The sequence below is a fragment of the Dendropsophus ebraccatus genome, chromosome 6 (genome assembly GCF_027789765.1).
Source record: "Dendropsophus ebraccatus isolate aDenEbr1 chromosome 6, aDenEbr1.pat, whole genome shotgun sequence".
Classification (NCBI taxonomy): Eukaryota; Metazoa; Chordata; class Amphibia; order Anura; family Hylidae; genus Dendropsophus; species Dendropsophus ebraccatus.
The window spans coordinates 36307042-36330678 of record NC_091459.1 but is presented as its reverse complement, the minus strand read 5'-3'; the positions used below and the strand labels follow the sequence as shown (position 1 = coordinate 36330678).

The following is a 23637-nucleotide window of genomic DNA, read 5'->3' as shown; positions in this document are numbered from 1 at the left end:
AACAGGTTCTACTAATGGAATTTATGACGGTTTCTTGTTAGTATGATAAAATAGCTGCGTGTGAATCCCCAGTTTTATTTATGATAACTGACATACTGTACCGTTTGGATTTTCAAAATAGCTGAAAAAAGGGGATAATTGTTTTCAGCCCATTAGTTACAAATAACTTGAATTCCTCAACTCAGTACGAATAACTTAAATACAGTGTATGTGCCCTGAGAAGCTATAAATCTTTCAGCCAGAAATGTAAAAAACATTCTGGATGACATTACACCACCTTTCAGAACACTATAAGAATTATTAAAGGGGTTGTCCAGCGAAAATCTTGTCCTTTAAAATCAACCGATATTAGAAAGCTATATAGAGTTGTATTTACTTCTATTAAAAAATGTCAAGTATTCCCATACTTATTAGCTGCTGTATGTCATGCAGGGAATGTTGTTTTATTTTCAGTCTGTCACACTGCTCTCTGCTGACATGTCTCGGCCAGAGATGTGAGCAGAGAGCACTGTGTCAGGCTGAAAATAAAACAACATTTTGTACAGTACATTTAGTAGCTGATAAGTACGGGAAGGCTTGAAATCTCTAAAGAGAAGTAAATTACAAATCTATATAACTTTCTGACACCAGTTGATTTGAAAGAAAAAGATTTTCGCTGGATAACCCCTTTGAAGACGTTACTATTTCCTCCTTATATTTTTCTAATGCACCTGGAAATACCATATCCACAAACCATGTGGCATTATTCCATTATGTGGCATAAAATAAAGAATGCCCAGTGTTAGTTACATAAAATATGTGTGTTTCTTTATAAAGTATAAGCACATGGAGGTACAGTTCTGTAGGTTTCTTCATTACAGATCCATAGCAAGCAAATTCATTGGGTGCTTTGGCTGTAGTGAATGACTGTATGCAAGCTGACATCCCCACATTCAGCATGAAATACTTTTTTGTAGTATGCCTCTACCCATGAGGGCCCGTTCACACTACAGAATCGGCAATTGACCTGTTGATTCTTTGAGTGGAGAGGCGCGCAAGGCCTCCCATTGAAAAAGATAGCAGGCTGGATTCGGCGCGGAGTCTGCGGGCGGGACTCACAATGTATTCCAAATACAGATGTGGAAGCACAAGCCAAAGTCTGTTCATCTGTGGAGGGTAAATATCACTTATTCTGCTGTTGATTGTCAGGCTAAATGCCTGTATTGCCAATTCTGTAGCCTTACAGAACATCTATATTTAGGCTATGTTAAGACCTCACATGAGACGGGTCGTTCCGTGACCAGGCCGGTCTCTTAAAAGATCATCCCGGCCAGTACTGCAGTACCAGCCGGATGATCTTTAGCACTGTAGAGTTCTGATCTGGGCGCATCAGTGCACGCCCGCATCAGAACTCCCCACTGCACACTATGGGGCATGTGGCCGGAGCCGCTCGCTCCACAGTGTGCACTGACAGGGTTTTCTGCGGCCGCTATTCACTGAATAGCGGCCACACAAAACTGACATGTCAGTTGTTTGCGGCGCTGCTAGGGATCCCGGCTGGAGCTTATACTATGTGTATACGCTTCGGCCGGATCCCATAGACGGCAAAGTAATGTATATCTTCGTAATAATCACGGCTGGTGGTTTTACGAAAATATACGTTGTGTGAACATAGCCTTAATGTGGAAAGAAGAGAGTCAGAAATATGCTAAGGAGCATAATGTGAATCTTTAAATAATGCAATAGGGTGCCTTCACACATACCGTATCACTGCATATTTATCGTTCAAAACTCGCATGAAACTCGCACGAAACTCGCACAAAAGTAGCTGTGTTTTTTGTGGTGTTAAACTCTCCTGTAAAAATCAAAACTCGCATGTAAAAATCGCACCAAACAGGCAGCGAGAATATACATACATTGACTTTATAGCAATCAGTTTCACTGTGGATTTATGTGCGAGAAATTTGCAGCGATAAATACGAATCGCTACGGTACGTGTGAAGGCACCCACATACAGAGTCAAAAGTCTCAGGACATCCCTTTTTTTTTAGAGATGAAAGGTAAAGATGACATATCTGAATACCCGAGTAAGTAATGGGTATATCCAGAACATGGCCGCCACCTTGAAAGCTGCAATATTGTATCAAGTACAAGCTCTTCCAATGGGAAGGTGGTTATGTAGCATGTCAAAGAATGACAGATTTGTCTCAGAAATCAATGGCCACAATCAGATTTGCAATATCTCTTGTGGTTCAAAGGTTATCAACAGAGAAAGTTGAAACAAAAGTTGGATCGAGCACCAACTTTGTCTTTTTCTTTGGACAAAACATTGAACACATCAAATAGCTGTTTGTTGTTGAGTCCCAAGCAGGGTGATATATGGGAGGGGAGAGTAGGGAGGTGTTACAGCTTGCTGCACTTTAGGAGCTTCAGAAAGCCTCTTTGTACCATAGAATAAAAGCAGATTTCTACATTATGAAAGCACAGATAGATAATGTCAGTGGAGAGAGGAGCAAGGCGTGTTGGATTTGTTTTCTCCACTAGACCCGATTGTTCTAATCAGGCCCTGGAGCAGTCTGAGTGTGGCTTACTTCTCTCCTTATAGGCAACACACAAATGTCCAACTGTATGTATTGATAAGTTACATGTTACTCATTATTTGTGTATTCCATGCAGACAATGCATTTGGTAGCTGAGGACTAGAGATAAGCACAACTTGAACATACTCTACTGAGGACTAGCTCCACTGAACAGGACTAGTCTACATCCAGAACTGTGGGAAAATATATAGAAATAAGTGGGAAAATACTTCCAGAAATCTAAAACCTGTATTACACTGCCCTATGTTCCAGGGGAAGCGAGAACTAACGTGTCAGCTCAGCTGCCTGTGGTATTACACACACAGAGAGTGAGCAGGGGGAAGAGCCACCCAAACAATCCTTAGATCGTTCGGGCAGCCCATTGAAGTTGGCGCTCCTGTTGTGCATGTAGCAGATCATTGCTGCACACATTGTGATCATTGAACATGTTAAAGACCACAATTAGTTGACATTGGACACGTTGGCTGATCGTTGCCTTTCAACTTGTTCTATTACACTAAACGATTATCTGCCTGAGTGGTCGGTAATCGGCCAAGTAAGGCTGATAATCATTCAGTGTAATAGAACCTTAAAGGGAACCTGTGACCCCCCGTGCCGGGGTGACAGGCTCCCGAACCCCCGTTAGAGCCCCCTATACTCACCTAATCCCGCCGGGTCCCGCTTCTGGATCCGGTCGGGTGACGGAGATCTCAGCCGCTGCAGCCTGGCGCGAGCGCTGAGAGATGAGTCCAACACCCATAGAGAATGACAGGAGAGTCCAGCGCTCCGTCATTCTCTATGGGTGTTGGACTCATCTCTCAGCGCGTGCGCCGGGCTGCAGCGGCTGATATCTCCGTCACCCGACCGGATCCAGAAGGGGGACCCGGCGGGATTAGGTCAGTATAGGGGGCTCTAACGGGGGGTCAGGAGCCTGTCACCCCGGCACGGGGGGTGACAGGTTCCCTTTAAGGCTTCATTCACACGTTCAGTGACTTTTCAGGACTGTATATTATGTCTACAATTGTCCGTAGTCAGTAATCAGTATCAGTTTTTTCTGCTGATCCCCAAAGTTTATAGGTAAAATTCCGTATTTTTTGCAGATGTTTTTGATAAGGTCCTCAAAAGATGTGGATTCCATAGACTTCTATTGGCTAATTGTTCTGCAATTAGGGACCACACTAGAACCTGTCATATTTTTTTTCGGAACGAATTGCGGATCAGTAAAACTACAGATAGTGTGAATAATAGCCCAATAGAAATCAATGGGCCCTAAATTTGATAGTAATTGTGGATCCGCAATTATGGACAAATTTATGAAACGTGAATAAGGCCTAAGGGTATGCTCCACACTTCTGCAGCTAAATTTGAAAAACACACTATGTGAACCTACCCTAAGGGGGGAGGGAATATGCTTACAATGTACACATATTTACCATTTGTATGTATGGAAGAGATGGCAGGATTACTTTTTTTTTTTTTTTTTACACTAGTACCCATTGACATTTTCTTTGCCATTCATATGCAGATTGTAAATACAAAGTGCATTGTGGGAACTTGGCAGTGATTACTAAGGGCCCTACTACATGGGACGATTATCGTGTGAAAAAATTGTTATATCATTCTAATTTAAATGATAATCATTCTGGGTAATTGCAGGCAACAATCGAAAAATTGTTCATATTTCGTTGATCGTTGATTTAGATCTGAACTTAAAATTATCGTTAATCGTTCGCTGTAATTCGCTGTAGTTCCGCAAGTGTTTATTGTTTTGCTGGGATCAGAAGGAATAAACGATCATAGTAACGATCGCAATAACGATCATAGTAACGATCGTATCTAAAAACCATGATTTTGTGTAATAATGATGAACGATTTCAGGTTAACGATAAACAATCTCGTTTGCGATCGTTTATCGTTAGTCGTTAATTGTTAAAAATCGCTCCGTGTAATAGCTATAAGGTCATGTCTCTTACAGCAGTGTAAACTTACTTCCCTAGGTAACTAGCAAAAATTTTAAAATAAAGACAGTGAAAGCTCTCCCAAAAAATCAGCCCTTATCTAGACCAGTTTTGCATAAAATTGATTTTCCTCTCCCACATCTCCTAAGTTTATCTGACACCTTCATTGACAGAAAAACTTATCTATAAGTCCATTTTTTCCTTCAATTATTATGTTCGTCTAATGAAGAAGAAAATAAAAAAAATATCTACACTAATCTGATAAATTATAAAATCACCAGTTTTATGTAGTTGACCTAATTAGTTCTGTATCCTCTTCTGATACTAGTTAGATCAAAGCCAACTATGGATTTGGCACTGCCATGACCCAACTGCTGTCCTGATAGAGCAACATTATCTTCTGTATTTCCTGTATGATGTCATGATAAAATTACATGAGGTCATGAAGGATCCTTTAGATATATAAGAAAATCAGTGCAACTAGTGAATTTTAGCAAGTAGATAAACTCTTCATGTATGTGTAGGGTGTATCGTATACAAAAAAGCAGTAAAACAAAGGGCGGTAGTTTGTTGGGTGTAGGATATGTACTCTATTATTATTCTTTGTTTTAACAAGTGGGAATAACACAGTTACCTATACATACTATATTTTTGAACCTGCATGGGGTACTGGGGTTAGTACTGAGACTTCAAATCCAACCAAGGGCAACATATGCATGGGTTTCCTTTAAATAACCCCAAATCTGCCAAAAACATGGAATAATTAAATATTTTGAATTTAAATTTTGAGCCCCAATGAGAACAGTGACTTATTACAATCTCTCTCTGCAGAATATGCCAGTACTGTATAAATAATTAAAATATATAAACTTTTCCAATGGTATCATTGAAGTCTACTAGTGTTTTAATGTGATGGGATAGGTTTCCATAGAGAGTACATTTCACATTTTTGTCCTAAATAACACTCTATGGTAAGACAAACAGATACTGGTCGGACAAGCTTCACAGGACACAAAGAAGTATCTGTCTAACCGCATACAGTACATCGACAAGACCTCAAGCTCAAAAAGCACAAGGATTTTCTATGTTCCCGACTTCAGAGTATTTGTATTATTCAAAAAAAAAAAGAAAATAAAGTCAATAATACGATGTTTTTTTCCACTTACCATGGCAAATTGAGGAATCCAGCCTTTGGTTTTAGAGTAGAGTAGACATCAAAAAAAGAAGAACTCTGCAGATCACCCTCAACTGTGTTAATGTATGCGAGACACAATCACGTCGACTTCTCTGGGACTTTTTCCAAATGTAAAATCTTCTCTTTCCTGTCCTTTGATTATCGGCGCCGACAGATGAATTATCTTGTGTGATACACAAAGCCTACTTTAGCATGCAGATGGATCAGATGACACAGCTGAGTGCTGGCTTCCAGTTTTCAAGTTACCTATGATTGTACACCTTTGTTTTGATGGCTGGCAAGGGTTAACTAGGTGTGTTCCAGGGTGGGTGTGCCAATAAACTTCCTGACAAAGCTTCTAGGACAAGTACAGAATCGTCACTTGGCAGAAGATGCTGAATGTGTCTTACTTAATTACTAGGTTGTGTTCATTGTTAAGAAAAAAAGAATCCATGACTTCATTAACAGAAAAAGTGAAACTCTGTTGTCAGTTATTAAGTCACTTCATACAGCGCCTCATGCCAGTGATCACCTTACACGCAGATGGTGCGGTTACCTAAACCAGCCTTAATGCCTTAATGATCTGGTACTAATTCATATGGGGAAGTCATTTAAAGGGGTTATCCAGCGAAAATCTTTTTTTTTTTTTTTTTTTTTTATTTCTTCAAATCAACTGGTCTCAGAAAGTTATATAGATTTGTAATTTAGTTCTATTTAAAAATCTCAACTCTTATACTTATGGGCTGCTGGATGTCCTACAGGAAATGTTGTTTTCTTTTCAGTCTGACACTGCGCTCTCTGCTGACATCTCTGGCCGAGACAGGAACTGTCCAGAGCAGGAGAGGCTTTCTATGGAATTTGCTGCTGCTCTGCACAGTTCCTGTCTCGGTCAGAGGTGTCAGCAGAGAGCACTTTGTCAGACTGGAAAGAAAATAACTAGTGATGAGCGAATAGTGAAATAATCGATATTCGTACGAATATTCAATCGCATATTCGATCCCATTAAAGTCTATGAGAACAAGTATTCGATTATTGAAAAACATCCATTTGACCACTTGGAGGTAAAAACCGGAAGCTGGGGGATTTGAACACTTATCGAATATTTTTTGAATACTCGGTGAACTATTCGATAATATTCGATAGATCAAATACCTTACTATTTGATCGAATATCTATTCGATCGAACAGTATTCGCTCATCTCTAAAAATAACATTTCCTACAGGACATACAGCAGCTGATAAGTATGGGAAGACTTGAGATATTTGAACTAAATTACAAATCTATGTAACTTTCTGAAACCAGATGATTTGAAAAAAAAAAAAAAAGATTTTCGCTGGATAATCCCTTTAATGAACATCAGAAAGTTCCTTTCCTTGACCTTTTGGTCCAGAAATTGAATGGGCCCCAGTTTTCCCATAGTGCCTAGAGATGTTCAGCTCTAGGCTGGGTTCACACTGCATTTTTGCAATCCATTTTGATCAGTTTTTCCATTGGCTTCCATTATAAAAAAGGATCAAAACGCATGTTGTGTATGTAAATAAAAACGGATGTGTTTTGATCCTCTTTTTATAATGGAAGTCAAGGGAAAAATGGATCAAAACGTTTTTCCATCTGTTTTTTTTTTTTGCAAAAACGGATGAAAAAAATGTAGGGAGAACCCAACCGTACCCAGGTTTTTCGTAATAAATGACTTAAAAATCATGTCAGTAAATTGTACGGTGTACACATTGTATGGGTTGCAATCGGCAACCATCCAATCATTAAAAAAAAAGCAAGTTACGATCATCGGAACGGCCGGTCTCATCCGTGCTCGCCCGCATCCGAATTCCCCGCTGCTCACAATGGAGCATGCGGCCAGAGCGACACGCTCCATTGTGTGAACTGACAGGGTTTTCTGTGGCCGCTATTCAATAAATAGCGGCCATAGTAAACTGACATGTCAGTTTCTCACACCGCCGCTATGGATCCCGGACGGAGTGTATACTATGTGTATACACTCCAGCCGGGATTCCTCCGAAGGCAGCACTACGTAAGTACTGTAGAAATCATGGCCGTTGTTACAACGGTCGTGATTACTACGGAACTTATGTAGTGTGAACATAGCCTTAGTCTACACTATTCCATCTGGCAAACATCCTAAAGACAGGCGAAAATGAAATACTTTTGGCCTCAGTCGAGTAAATGGGACTCTGTGGGTCTGTTTAACGTTGCGCTGGAATCTACCGAGCACTTGTGTTAGACACTGCTTCACCTTAGGGTCCTATTAGACAAAGCCATTTTTTTGTTTTCTCCAAATAACGATAAACAATCGCAAACAACGCTTTTGCAAACAACCTGAAATGGCTCACTATAATACACGGAACGGTGGTTGATGTTTTTACGATCGTTCATATACTCCACACTTCTCCTGTTCCCAGCAAACAAACAAACAATGTATACAAATCGAAAGATTTGTGAACAATAAACAAATGATTGACGACGATTGTATGGACAGCTCAAAAGAGGTGATGAACAACACAAAGTTTCGTTAGTCCTTTGATTGTTGCCTAAATATACACGGAAAGATCATCGCTTGAATTCAAACGATATAGGGATTTTACGCATGATTATCTTTCTATGTAAGGGCCAGTTCATACACTGTGCACTCAAAGAATTGACATGTCAATTCTTTGAGTGGAGAGTGACGTAAGCAGTGGCGCACAAGCCCTCCCATAGAGAAACAGTATCACACTGAGGCAGGTGGGATTCGACGGTGGAACTCTCCGCCACGGAATCCTGTCTGCTTCAGTGTGATACTATTTCTGCCTATTTTACTCCATGTGAACTGGCCCCATAATTTTTATTTATTTTTAACATCATATTTTGCAAAGTGCCTGGTGTATATACTACTGTTCCAAGAATGCTAGACAAGAGGATAAAGCTTGGGATGGCTACTCATGCTCCTGCCCTGGCCAGGTAATTGTACAGCACAGCAAGGTGAGTATTGCTACATACAGTACTGTATACTGTCACTCACTACATATTCATCAGCCCGAATGCATGAGCTACTGGTTTAACAGACATACAATTCACTACTGTATTGCAAAGTGAGTGGTGAATCATACAGTATATGCATGGCAGCTTACTTCCGGCCGCCGGCCTATTCTAAGAGGCACAGTAAGCTATGTTAAAACGATATTGTGCTGCTGCAATTTTGTTGGATAGTACTGGGGAGTGTGTGAAAGGGGTACTCTGGAGAAAAAATCTGGTGCCAGGAGATTTTTGAATGACTCTATATAGCCTTCCAGTACTTGTCATCTGCTATATGCCTCACAGAAAGTCATGTTGTTCTTTCCGGTCTGACACAGTGCTCTCTGCTGCCACCTCTGTCTGTGACAGGAACTGTCCAGAACAGAAGAAAATCCCCATAGTAAACCTCTCCTGCTCTGAACAGTTCCTGACATGGACAGAGATGGCAGCAGAGAGTGCTGTGTAATTTTAGAAAGATGCATGACTAGATCAGTGTTTCCCTGCCTTTTCTACCTCAGCGCACCCCTAACAAATAATGTTATACAAAATAAAATAAAAATGGCTGAAAAGATTCATAGCGCAATACCTATATATTTGTTTGCTATGTAACTTAAAACACTGTCAGTCAGTGAGTCACAGGTGACATGTTCTTTGATCTGAGTCATTCATTTTCCCTTTTCTTCACTACCATATTATAATATTGTCCCCTGCTGTGCCTCCATATAGTAATAATGCCCCCTGCTGTGCCCCTATTTAGTTATAATGCTCCCTTCTGTGCCCTCCATAATGTAATAATGCCCCCTGCTGTGCCCCCATATAGTAATAATGCGCACTGCTGTGCCCTCCATAATGTAATAATGCCCCCTGCTGTGCCCCCATATAGTAATAATGCGCACTGCTGTGCCCTCATATAGTAATAATGCCCCCTGCTGTGCCCCCATATAGTAATAATGCCCCCTGCTGTGCCCCATAAAGCAATAATGCCCCCTGCTGTGCCCCCATATAGTAACAATGCCCCCTGCTGTGCCCCCATATAGTTATAATGCCTCCTGCTGTGCTCCCATATAGTAATAATGTCTCCTGCTGTGCCCCCATTTAGTAATAATGCCCCCCTGTGGTGCCCCCCATTTAGTTATAATGCCTCCTGCTGTAGCCTACATATAATATATGTAATATTGCAACCTGCTGTGCAACCCCTACCCAAATATAGTAATTATGCCCCCTGCTGTGCACCATCCCTCAGATAGTTCAACGCCCCTTTTTATGCACCCACATATAGTAATCATGTCCGCTGCTGTTCCCCATATAGTAATAATGCCCCCTGATGTACACCCCCATATAGTAATATTGCCCCCTGCTGCGTCTCAAACAAAACATAATATTCACCTAATCCGGGCATATCATCGCAGCTTCTAGAATGGGGACAAAGTCTCAGCATCTCATAGGCTGCCAGCCTGAAGTGCTCACCGCTACTGTTCCTCCATTCTGTTTGCTGTTCGGATCTGCATTGCAGTGAAGGGTGAGTGGGCTGAACATTAAAGTTAGTGGGGCATGCCTAGAAGCTGCGTGGCCACAACTTCTAGGGAGGCTTAAAGGGATCATGTCACTTTGTCCGCCAGAATGCCACAGCACTTCTGGTTGGTTCTCACGGCACCCCGGTTGTGAACCACTGTTCTGGAGGATGTACATCAGCGTACAATAGCAGAAGTAAATTACAGATATGGATAATTTTCTGCTACTAGTTTCTTACATTTTTTTTCTTTTAAAGACTAGGGACATCGCTGACTGATTTATTTTTTATGACATTGTAATTATACTGAAAAACACAAAACAGGTCCTTATATAAATTATTATAGGGGTGATGTCATCTTAAATCCTTACTACTAGTGTAAATGGTACAGATGATAACAGATGGTTACAGAAGAATTTGCATTAGGGTCCAGGAGCCTCACAGTACCCCTCTGGGTGTTAACTAACATAAGTAATAATGGATGTTTGCAACAATAACTATTGATAGTAAAACTTACTAAATCAACTTATATTATATGACATGCATTAAAGTGTACCTTTCCTTTGTAAAAACTTTTGACATGTCACAGAGACATGTCAAAAGTTTTGATCGGTCCGGGTCTGAGTGTTCAAACTTGTACCGATCAGGAGAACAAGCTCTGAGTAAGAAAAAAGAGCCATGCCCCATAGGCTTACATTATGAGCCAGACTCTTAGGTTCCTATTTCACGGAGCAATTCTTAACGACTAACGATAAACAATCGCAAACAAGATTGTTTATCGTTAACCTGAAATCGTTCACCATATTACACAGAACGATAATCGTTACTACGATCGTTATTGCGATCGTTACTATGGTCGTTTACTCCATCTGATCCCAGCAAAACAATGGACAATGTGCAATTACACTGAACGATTAGTGAACAAATGCGGAACTAATGCTGCGTTTACACTGAACAATTATCATTCAAATATGCACGATAACGATCGCATTTAAGCGATAATCGTTTCGTGTAAACATAGCGAGCGATTAAAATCATTCATTTTCATCTTTGAACATGTTCTCAAATCGTCGTTGGTCGTTCGCAAAAAATTCGCAGATCGTTTCTTGTAAACAGTCTTTCACCGATTTTACCTATGTGTGAGATAGGCTTAAGCGATCGCAAAACGTTGGCAATACGATTTTTCCATACGATATATCGTTCCGTCTAAACGCTGATCGTTATCAAAAGCAAATCGTTATTTCGAAATCGTTAATCGTACGATCGGGCAAATTATCGTTCTGTGTAAACGCAGCATTAAGCGAACGAATGTGGAATTACAGCGAACAATTAGCAAACGATTAACAATAATTTTAGGATCAGATCAAAATCAACGATCAAGGACATACGAACAATTTTTCGATTGTTGCCTGCAATTAGGCGCTGAAGAATGAACATGTTCATTCTTCAGCGCGTACAGAGCAGGAGCGCGCGCCTCCCATAGACTCCCATTATGAGCGGGAGGCTAACGGCATTCCGCGGCGGACAATTCCGCCGCGGAATTCCGCTACTTTTGCTCAGTGGGAACGGGGCCTTACACAGAACCATTATGGTTTAAATTCGAACGATATAACAATTTTTCAAGCGATAAACGTCCCGTGTAATAGGGCCCATACAGCATGGTCTTGTCCTGGCTCGTTTTCCCGATCGGGTCTGAACATTCAGATCCAGACCAGTCAAAACTTTTGCCATGTCTCTATGACGTGTCGAAAGTTTTTACAAATGACAGTGATACGGGGTGATTCCCTGCTCACTGCCGGCAGCGAGCAGGCAAGTGCGCGGGGGGAGGGGCGGGGGCGTGGAGCTGCCTGGGTGATCGCAAGATCGTTCGGGCAGCCCATAGGAGATATCGGCAGTCTGCTGCCGTTGCTTCTATTGTGCAGATTGATGGCAGCATGTCGCTGTCATCCTGTCGGCTGATCATTGTCTTCTATTACACTAAACGATTATCGGCCTTAACGGCCGACAATGACTTTGTGTAGTAGGGTGTTTAGAGCATTATTTGTTTTCATTGTGTTGCCAGAAACAACATTTTTCTTTGTTTAAGGAAGGCTAACAATGGTGATGCTTCATTATACGTACTGTATGGAGTATTGTTAAACCTATATGTCCAGATTTACCTGTCTTACATGCTGTGGCGAAAAAGATGTGTGTGACATAATAGTGGATAAAAGACTACATAAAGCATGACACATGAAACCGAATAATACAAGAGTAATATGACTAGAGAAACGTTTAAAAGGTTATTCCTAACATTCAAAGTAATGGCATATTGTCTTTATATGCAAAGAACTAAGCGCTTTACCAATATAGGAACTGTTTGGTCTCACTCAGTGTGGGATAAATGGCTGCCACCCCTCTTATCTCTCCTTTTAAATGATGTTGTATGATTTACCATCCAGCCCCTGAATATCAGTCTAAGGCTTTAAAGGGGTTGTTTACCCAAAATTTTTTTCTTTTAAATCAACTGATGCCAGAAAAAATGTCAAGTGTTCCAGTACTTATCAGCTACTGTATGTCCGGCAGGAAGTTGAGTATTCTTTCCAGGCTGGAGAGCAGGAACAGTTTTCTATCGGAGTTTACTGCTGCTCTGGACAGTTTCTGATATGGACAGAGGGGGCAGCAGAGAGCACTGTGTTAGACTGGAAATAATACATCAATTCCTGCAGGACATACAGCAGCTGATAAGTACTGAAAGACTTGATATTTTTTAAAAGAAGTAAGTTACAAAAATGTATAACTTTTTGACACCAGTTGATTTGAAAGAAATCTTTTGAACTTTAACACTGCCTTTTTACATAGCTTTTTTGGACTCTATGTATCAGAACTCACATAACGCAGGCTTATCTTGACTATATTTTAAGATACATTTTTTGTTTTAGCCTGTAGGATTTTGTTCAAATGCCTAAGTATTCCCCCTTTAATGTTTTGATTTTAGGCTTGTTTTACTTTTGTTATGCTTTAGGACATACACTCTGCATTCAGATACATGAGTCATATTTTGTTGCTATAACCTGAGACAAATGCTGATCATTTGTGTTGTTTTACAAGTTCCTTTAATATTTTTCTACATTATCATGTACATGTATGTTATAAGAAGGTTTCCTTTACCACTGCCCAACCTACATGGCTGTAGTCACTCATACCTTGATCCTTGGCATGTTAAGATATTGTACTGCACTCAACTGCATGTCGACATAAGTTAAACTAATGTGTTACACAAATCTACATTTAACATTACTCCTCAATTACTGACTTTATCTTGATATCGTGTGCATAAGGTTATGCTAAACACCTTGCTGCCTAGCACTAATGTAAATAAACTGTTACAATATATATCTGCCTGAAAATTATACCTTAAAGGGAACCTGTCACCCGTGACGCAAGCGCAGAGCCCGCCCAACCCCCCGGTGCAGCCCCGGATACTTACCCTTTCCTGCAAGTCCCGCTCCTAGAGCCTCTCCCGGGACGGAGATATCGGCGCCCGAAGCTGAGCGTGTGCTGTATGCTAATCAGCAGAGATGGATCTGATGCCCATAGAGAATGACTGGAGCCATCATTCTCTATGGGCATTGGACTCATTTCTGCAGCACGCGCACCGCTTCCGATGGGGATATCTTCGTTCCGGGACTGGGTCCAATAGGGGGACTTGCAGGAAAGGGTAAGTATCCGGGGCTGCAAGGGGGTCGGACGGGCTCTGCGCCCATGTCCCTGGTGACAGGTTCCCTTTAATATATATGCTATAGTATAAAGCCTTAAGGCGGTTCTCCAATCTCAGGCCAGGCCATCAATATTTTATCACACCAAGCCCGCCCCATTAAGCAACTGGATGCACACATGCGTGCCCTACAGCTCTATTCTGCTGGCTCTATCGCCGTTCTCAAGAACGCAGGGGGCCCTCCTCCGCGCGCAGACTCATAGGGCCCTATTCCACAGGACAGATAATCGGCCGAATCGGCCCCATTCGGACCGGTTCGGCCGATTATCACTCTGTGGAATCGAGAGAACGATCAGGCGATGATTGTGTCATCGGCTGATCGTTCATTTAGGGCCAGACCTAAAATCATCGTTCCCCCACCGCGCATCGCTACAGTGGAATAGAGGTGCACGGCGGGCGACTGACGATTTGAGAAGCGCAGCATACATTACCTGCAGGGCTTCTCCTCCACTCTGTCTTCCTTCCCGGGTCCCGCGCGCTCTAGCTTCAGAATGGCCTGTCAGCTGACAGAGCGCTCAGCCAATCACAGGCCGGGACCGCCATGGCCTGTGATTAGCTGAGTGGCCTGTCAGCTGACAGGCCATGCTAGAGCGCGCGGGACCCGGGGAGGAAGACAGAGGAGAAGACCTGACAGGTAATGTATGCTGCAAGGGCTGCAAGGACATCGGTAACGATGTCCCTGCAGCCCTCAATCAACGATCATCAGGCCGTGGAATAGGCCCAGTAAACGAGCGGCGCTCGTTTACATCGTTGATCAGGCCCTGCTCGACCCGTGGAATAGGCCCCTTAGTTGTGCCTTATCCTGTGCATTGATAGGGTGTAACTACTACAGATGTAAATACCACTTTAAAAACAAAAATTGCTTAGTCTTTAAATGGGTAATCCAGTATCAGAAAATAGTATTTTAATAAAACTATCACTCCAAGATATATAACTTACTAATATAGTTTTATCATTAATAGTACTCGCTTCAGTGTGCTTTTACTTGCTTCACCTTGACAGGAAATGGAAAATAGAAGGACTACAAGTAGAGGGGGGCTGAAGATGTCATCGACTCAGGATGGCGCCGACCATGCTCAACAGGTTCAGGTAAGAATACATTTTAATACTTCTGGGGGTGGGGGGGGCATAGGGGGCATACTTCAAACACATTACATAGTTAGATAACTATGTAATGTTGGGGGAAATATTCTACCTTTAATTTTCCCAAAAACCCTCAGAACTACTGTATAATGTGTCCTAGCGAAGCTGGTTCATAATCGATATAGCTACTATAAAGGTTCTTAAAGGAACTGTCAACAAGCTTTACCAGACTTCTCATTAGCAAATCTGCTATATCGCTGTCATGAAGCTTAATTAGCTTTATAATGATTTAGGTGTCTAAAAAAAGAAAACACAATTCTTTTTTAGGTGAATGTACCTTCAGCATGTGTATCTTCCTTTAGATCTTGCCTTATAACTTAAAGAAGTCTGGGGAAAATTTTTATTAAAATATTGTATTACCCCCCCCCCCAAAGTTATACAAATCACAATATACACTTTTTACGGGAAATGCTTGTAAAGTGCTTTTTTCCCTGCACTTACTAGTGCATCAAGGCTTCACTTTCTGGATAACATGGTGATGTCACTTCCTGGAGAACATGGTGATGTCACGACCCGACTCCCAGAGCTGTGCGGGCTGTGGCTGCTGGAGAGGATGATGGCAGGGGGACACTGAGGGCCACAGGGCACTGGAGGGACACTGAGCATCCCCCTGCCATCATCCTCTCCAGCAGCCACAGGCCGCACAGCTCTGGGAGTCGGGTCGTGACATCACCATGTTCTCCAGGAAGTGACATCACCATGTTATCCAGAAAGTGAAGCCTTGATGCAGTAGTAAGTGCAGGGAAAAAAGCACTTTATAAGCATTTCCTGTAATAACTTTTGGGGGGTAATACAATACTGTAATAAAAATTTTCGCTGGACTTTTCCTTTAAACTTCATGTCAGGCAATACTAATGGTATCTATTCAGCTCCCTGCAGTGTACTGATGAGGTTAGAGTTGAGCATGCGGGGATTCGTCTGAACCCATTTGATTACTAGGGGCCGTTGGATGCAGCCCTAGGGAGTCCTGCAAAACATGGATACAGCCATAGAGATGCATGTGTCTTAATAAATGCCTTTCAAGCTGCAGTAATACCTCAGTGTTCAAACGCTTCAAAACTCGAACTGTTCAGTATTTGAACAAAAATATTCCTGGAAGTAGTGTTTGGAACGCAAAGTTTGCTCGGTTTTCAAACGTTTTTGCATGCATGAATGGTGGGTTGTACCTGACAAGTTAAGCACTGACAAAGCTTCACATACAGTACAGTACTGTAGAAGACTGCTGGAGTGCATGTACAGTACAGTAGTAGTACAGTCAGTGCACCACCATCTCCCATACTTTACAGTGCTGGGATGGGGGGGACGCTATACAGTAAAGGATGGGTGAGGAGTTGGTGACTACTGTACTATCATTGCTGGTTCTGATGAACATTTCTTGTGTATAATGTCCTGTACAGTATAGTGCTGCTTTTTTCTGTACTGTAGAGATTAAACCGGGCACTTATCAATGTAATATAAACCAATTAAACACATTTACATTATTTCCTATGGGAAGACACTGCTCAGTTCTCAAACTGCCTTCCTGAACCAATTAAGTTTGAGAACCGAGGTACCACTGTACTCCGATGCAGAATAGTTATAGACAGGCGTCTATAGAAAACCTTCCCCAATGTGTTTTCTTCCTCTTGGAGAAGAGCTGTTTATGCTAAATGTCTCTTTACCTACTTCCTGGAGAGTCTGAGACTGCAGAGTCAGTTTCCCAACAAGGTGGATTTTATTAATTTACAACCATAATTATTTTGTATGTGAGCCAATACACTGGCTGGTCACCCAGGGATGCACCATAATGTGTACTGCATGCATTAGTCAAAATGGGACTTTGCTGCTTTGCTATTTGCTTCTATTAGATTACTTTCAACAAGCCTAATTATAGTGCTTGAAAAGCACTCTATTGTAATCCGTATTCTTCTTCTTCTTCTTCTTCTCCTTCTTCCGTTTCTTCTTCTTCTTCCAGCTATTTTTCTGCGTGTAATACAGCCCGAACCGCTTTGCGCACTCACTCCGTTCAAACTGCGTTTCGAAGCCCTCGGCGGTGTGTGATGTGCTATCTATTTTTTGTTTAGATCGGATTTGTCGTTTTTAAGAAATTTACGTTTAAAGACCCCGAATTTCTCATAGAAAATAATGGCCCATTGCAAATAATGGCCACACTCTAACCGCTAACAGCCAATCACAGCACATATGCAAATAGCTGAAATATAGCAGCCAATAGGAACTCTAAGGTGCTGTCAGGCAAAGTATCACAACATCCACAGTCACATGTCCACTATTGGCCAATAGAAGATGTAATATATGGAAGGTCCTTAACGATTTTGTCTCACTGTCATAAGTAAGTCGTTCTTAAAGGGACCCAAGTCGCTCTTAAAGGGGCGGGACCCAAGTCGTTCTTAAAGGGACCCAAGTCGCTCTTAAAGGGGCGGGACCCAAGTCGCTCTTAAAGGGAAGGGACCCAAATCGCTCTTAAAGGGACTGGACCCAAGTTGCTCTTAAACGGACGGGACGCATGTTGCTCTTAAAGGGACCCAAGTCACTCCAAAAGGTATGGGACCCATGTCGCTCTTAAAGAGCCTTTAAAAGCGACCTGGGTCCCTTTAAGAGCAAAATGGGTCCCTTTAAGCGTGAAATTGGTCCCTTTAAGAGCGACCTGGGTCCCTTTAAGAGCGACCTGGGTCCCTTTAAGAGCGAAATATGTCCCTTTAAGAGCGAAATATGTCCCTTTAAGAGCAAAATATGTCCCTTTAAGAGTTAAATATGTCCCTTTAAGAGCAAAATGGGTCCCTTTAAGAGCGACCTGGGTCCCTTTAAGAGCGAAATATGTCCCTTTAAGAGCGATCTGGGTCCCTTTAAGAGCGAACTGGGTCCCTTTAAGTGCGATCTGGGTCCCTTTAAGATCGATCTGGATCTCTTTAAGAGCGAAATGGGTCCCTTTAAGAGCGCCCTGGGTCCCTTTAAGAGTGACCTGGGTCCCTTTAAGAGCAAAATATGTCCCTTTAAGAGCAAAATGGGTCCCTTTAAGAGCGACCTGGGTCCCTTTAAGAGCGAAATGGGTCCCTTTAAGAGCGAAATGGGTCCCTTTAAGCATGAAATTGGTCCCTTTAAGAGTGAAATTGGTCCCTTTAAGAGTGACCTGTGTCCCTTTAAGAGCGAAATATGTCCCTTTAAGAGCAAAATGGGTCCCTTTAAGAGCGACCTCGATCTCTTTAAGATGAAATATGTCCCTTTTAAGAGCAAAATGGGTCCCTTTAAGAGCAAAATGGGTCCTTTTAAGAGCGACCTGGGTCCCTTTAAGAGCGACCTGGGTCCCTTTAAGAGCGACCTGGGTCCCTTTAAGAGTTAAATATGTCCCTTTAAGAGTGACCTGGTTCTCTTTAAGAGCGACCTGGCTCCCTTTAAGAGCAAAATGGGTCCCTTTAAGAGCGAAATGAGTCCCTTTAAGAGCAAAATCGGTCTCTTTATGAGCGACCTGGGTCCCTTTAAGAGCGACCTGGGTCCCTTTTTAGAGCGACCTGGATCCCTTTAAGAGCGACCTTGGTCCCTTTAAAAATTGACCTGGTTCCCTTTAAGAGCGACCTGGCTCCCTTTAAGAGCGAAATGGGTCCCTTTAAGAGCAAAATCGGTCTCTTTAAGAGCGACCTGGGTCCCTTTACGAGCGTCCTGGGTCCCTTTAAGAGCGACCTTGGTGCCTTTAAGAGCGACCTGGGTCCCTTTAAGAGCGAACGGACCCAGGTCGCTCTTAAAGCAACCCAGGTCGCTCCTAAAAGGGACCCATGTCGCTCTTAAAGGGACGGGAGCCAAGTTGCTCTTAAAGGGATGCGACCCAAGTCGCTCTCAAAGAGACGGCACCCAGGATTAAAGTTTCTCTTAAAAGGAAGTCACTGGTAAAGGGGCTCTCTGGAAGTCACTGGTAAAGGGGCGCTCTGGAAGTCACTGGTAAAGGGGCGCTCTGCAAGTCACTGGTAAAGGGGCGCTCTGCAAGTCACTGGTAAAGGGGCGCTCTGCAAGTCACTGGTAAAGGGGCGCTCTGCAAGTCACTGGTAAAGGGGCGCTCTTTTCAAGCACTATGTATTTCCCTGGAAATGCAAATCTAGTTACTTTTTGTTATTCTATGCCACTATTATAGGAAATCATCAGGTTTCAGCAGGTACTATATCTGATACTAACACCACACTAAAACCATGGTTAATGTTTCACAACATTTGATTACAATACTTAAAAACAAATTAATCCGACCATAAAACGAGGCGTTTTATTACTTCTAACTAACAAACTGATCGCACAGTCCATCCCAAGGCTCGAGGCTTGATCACTGTTTATAAACTTGGAATTTATCACACTAACAAACAAGAAAGTCGCTGTTACTGAAGACAGAAAAAATATGTAAAATGATGTGTAAAGATTTGGTAGCCTTTATAAGATTCCCATGGACAAAGAATAATTGTCCAAGAATGGGCTGGTGCTTCTTTTGGGGTAAAACAATATGTGTTGCATATGCCAATCCTGTGTAACAGTTTCCTGGTAAAGCGAATGTACCACTACGTACTTTTCTTCGTTTTTTTATACATTAACAGACCAGTGCCAGTACAGGGATGCAAATGGCACTTTTTTTCTTTTCCGCGCACACGGAGCTGGTCTATTCCCGAGCCCTGGGGGGCAGGTCCATTAGCCCCCAGTATGACAATCTCCCCTCCCCTGTGTGATGTGGCTCCATTAATTCTAATTGAGATGCGTCACAGAGGGGGATGGACGGGTGCGGGGGGGCTAAGGAGGAGCTGCTGGTGGGATGGACAGGTGTGGGGGGTCCGTGGGGGGCCAGGGGAGCCGGTGCGGGATGGATGGGTGCCGGGGAGCCTCTTCCTGCCACCCGGTGAGTGCACAAGCTGCTATGAATGACTGCAACCAGTGCCAAAATTACAATATAATTTCTCCATGTACTGTGCCCCCTGCTGAACGCTTCATAGGAATTACTACCAGCCCTGCTCTGATTCGTGACGACACATTTTTTTAGGGAAATTGGAGTCTGTCTGATCTACTAAATTGAGGAAAATAGCACTATATGCGCATTTCCCATAATAAGGGTATATTAGGAATTTATCTAACTTTCCTTGTCATAACATAATAAAAAATACACTTTGTCCTTTAACATAAAAAACCTGAAGCAATGTGTCTAGTGGTATATTCGCTTTAAGCTGCATTTTCATAGTAATGTACTCCTCTTTCTTAGTGTTTACTACGCTAAGGCCAGTTTCACACGTACAGGATTGCAGCTGATTGCACGAGTATGCTAGTATGTAAAGCCCTGTCCCCCAACCCACTGCTTCCCTGTGAATACTTTACGCTCCGCACTTTGGCCTGCTTCTGCGGCGGGACAGTGCACTGATTAGCTGAGTGGGGCATAAGGGAGTCGGGGGCTACAGAAGCAGGGTAAAGTGCAGAGAGTAAAGTATTCATCGGACAGCAGTGAGTTAAGGAGAACGGGGTTTTACATACTTGCAGTGGAATGAAAAATCTTCTGCGAGTATGTAAACCCTTACAAAGTGACAGGACACAGGATCGCAGCGGATTTCCATGCGTGACTTGTAGCGTGAAATCCGCTGCAATCCTGTACGCGTGAAACTGGCCTTATGCTGGTTTCACACATGGCAGCCTATTAGAAATCTGCTGGAAATGGAAAATATAAAGGGACGACTTATACTTCTCTTTCCTGTTGGATCCACTTCTGGCTTTGGCACAAAAACTGTCATGTGTGAACCCAGCATTAGGCTACATTAACACGTCTGCAAGTGTTGTTCACAATCAGGAACCTGTATCTGCAATTACGGACAAGTTTTGTGGACGTGTTAATGAGGCCTAAGTTTGTGAATATTTTATTTTCCAGCCCTACAGATTACAAGAAGATACCGTATCTATTCAATCTGAACATTTCTTCACACGTCTTGTCTCTTCTTTTAGGCACCAAATGAGCGTGGTGTAATTTACTTGTAGACATTGTCCTTTAATAAATACCTCACATTCCTAAGTGATTTTACAGGGAAGTCAACATCATTTTACAAGTTCGCACGTGTTTTGCCCATTTTTCCTGTGAAATAAAGCTTAAAATATTTATTTTTTAAGTGACAAAAGAAATAACGCTGACCCTACATTACAATTATAATGAGACGTGCTATAAAAACTTTTGGGTTCACACATAGTAGGTTTGTTGTCGAGATTTCTCTCCTCTTTGTACACTTGCTTAAACATATTCAAACTTGTAAGGTCTTTACAATGAGAACTGGAACACATAATTTGTATGGGCCCATTAAAATGTGCAAATTATAATGCTGTATAATGGAAAAATTCTCCACATATGGAGAAGTGTTTATTACAGAACTATGGGAACCCCCCAGGACCACCATACGGGTTCATACACACAGATCTGGAATCTACATAAGCTCTAAGGAAAAAAAATATGGTTTCCACTCCACTTTTCTATCTTGGTCTTACTTACAGAGATCCATAGATTATACTTGGCACATCAATCTGATAACATTTAAAGTGTCACTGTCATTTAAATTTATTTTTGCAGAAATCAATAGTACACACGATTTTAAGAAACTTTTTAAGTGGGTTTATTAGCCGAAAAATGCGTTTTTATCATGAAAAAGCAGTTCGAAGTTCTCCCCACCTGTCTTCATGGTTTTCTATGGAGAGGGGAGGGGTGGAGGGAGATGAGTCAGTAAAACAGGACAACAAAGGGTTAATTTACAGCTACATCACCAAGCTATCTCCTCTGAAGTCAGCACTGACATCTCTGACCTCTAAATACCGGCTTTCACACAGCTCCCGCTGTGTAATCCTTTGTTCTCTGCTCTCTGCTGGTGACTTATCTCCCTCCTCCCCCTCCCCTCTCCATAGGTTACACAGGGCTCCACTGAATCGAGATTTCCTGATAATGAGCAGTGAATGAGAGAGAGGAGGGAGGGAGGGGGGACCTGGGGAAAGTCTTTTTGAATACAGATAATGCCATTTTTGCCTAATAAACCCAATTACAAGGTTTTTAAAATTACCTGTACTATTGATTTCTAAAAAAAAACAAAACACAAAAAACGACAGTGACACTTTAAGCTTATGGTGGCCCTAGTTGACAAGGGCCAATAATAAATTATAGTGTTATTAGTTATTGTTAATCAATTTCTTATACATATGTCATTTAAAGGAGAAGTCCGGCCAAAATTTATTTTTTATATGTTATTACTTATGGAAAGTTATACAATTTTCTAATGTACATTAATTATGGAAAATGCTCATATACTGCTATTTCCCTGTAACGCCTGGAGTAGTGAATCCACTGGACTGTCACTAGCGATGGCACTGACCTCACCAGAGCCCGCCGCAAGGCGGGATGGACTTGCTGCGGCAGGCGACCCCCAGGTCGCTACCCCTGGCTTGGTTGCTAGTGACGGCAGGCGAGGCGTGGCAGGAGCAGTAGTCAGGAGATGGTGCTGGCAGAGGCCTGTAGGCATAACCGCGGGTGACAGGCGGAACACAGGAGCAATAGTGTAACAGAGGAGCAGGAACCAGGAACAAGGACTAGGGACCAGGTAGCGGACAGGAATCAGGAACAAGGACTAGGGACCAGGAAGCGGACAGGAATCAGGAACAAGGACTAGGGACCAGGAAGCGGACAGGAATCAGGAACAACAGGGAGCTGGGCCAAACGCTATGGGAAGCATGTAGAGGCTCCAACACCTGGAAGGGGGCAGGGCTGGAACTTATAGGGGAGTGATTGACATACAGGCCAATTAGGAGCGCACTGCCCCTTTAAATCTGAGACAGCCGGCGCGCGCCCTAGGAGGCGGGGACTCGCGCGCTGGCCGGCACAGCGACGGACAGGAGCGCGGTGAGGTGAGGCGCCCCCCCGGGGCCGAAGCAACAGCAGCGCCGGGTCCCTGCCTATGGACACCGGCTGCTGCAGATGTGGGAGAGAGGGTGCGGCGGCGGTCCGGAGCACGGGACGCCGCTGTGGCCCTAACATTCCCTTAATTTAGTGTATCAGGAAGTGTTAGAATTCTCTGAGAAGCAGTGACGTCACGACGAATGGTGTAATTCCTATGGAGTGTCCAGCAGGGGGCGCTTTATATATAGAAGTCAATGAGTACCATTGACTTCTATATATAGTGCGCCCCTGCTGGACACTCCATTGGAATTACAATGGATGTGTGTATGTAATGTAATTTACTGTACTTTGCGATTGAATACATTTATGGAATACTTTGGGGAGCAAGTGTCCTTGCTCCCCAAAGTATCCCATAAATGTATTCAATAAATACATTTGCAGGGCACCGAGCAGGGAGGGAGAGAGGTGCCATCTACCTCCCCCCTCCTTGCTCGGTGCTGGGAACATATAGAAAGTACTACTTCCCCATTATCTGCAGATAATGGGGGAGTAGTACCTATGCTATCTTATCGCCGCCCGCTCCGCCGCGCTCACAGAAGTGCCGCCCGCTCCGCCCCCGCCGCTCATAGAAGTGCCCCCTCCTCCTCCGCTCCC

At 42.8% G+C, this 23637-nt stretch overlaps 1 protein-coding gene across 2 annotated transcripts in view; it reads right to left on the bottom strand.

Moving 5' to 3' along the window:
• The window catches only part of CRYBG1 (crystallin beta-gamma domain containing 1), a 179901-nt gene that overhangs the window by 85383 nt on the left and 70881 nt on the right, over positions 1-23637 (bottom strand). Inside the window, exon 1 of one of the 2 annotated variants that reach the window (XM_069974796.1) lies at positions 5683-5945. The exons of the other annotated variant lie outside the window; for it this stretch is intronic. Coding sequence (XP_069830897.1) covers positions 5683-5685 — 3 coding nt within the window. The 5' untranslated portion in view covers positions 5686-5945. Of the gene's footprint in view, positions 1-5682; positions 5946-23637 lie in introns of those variants that run through there. 2 annotated transcript variants of the gene reach the window in all.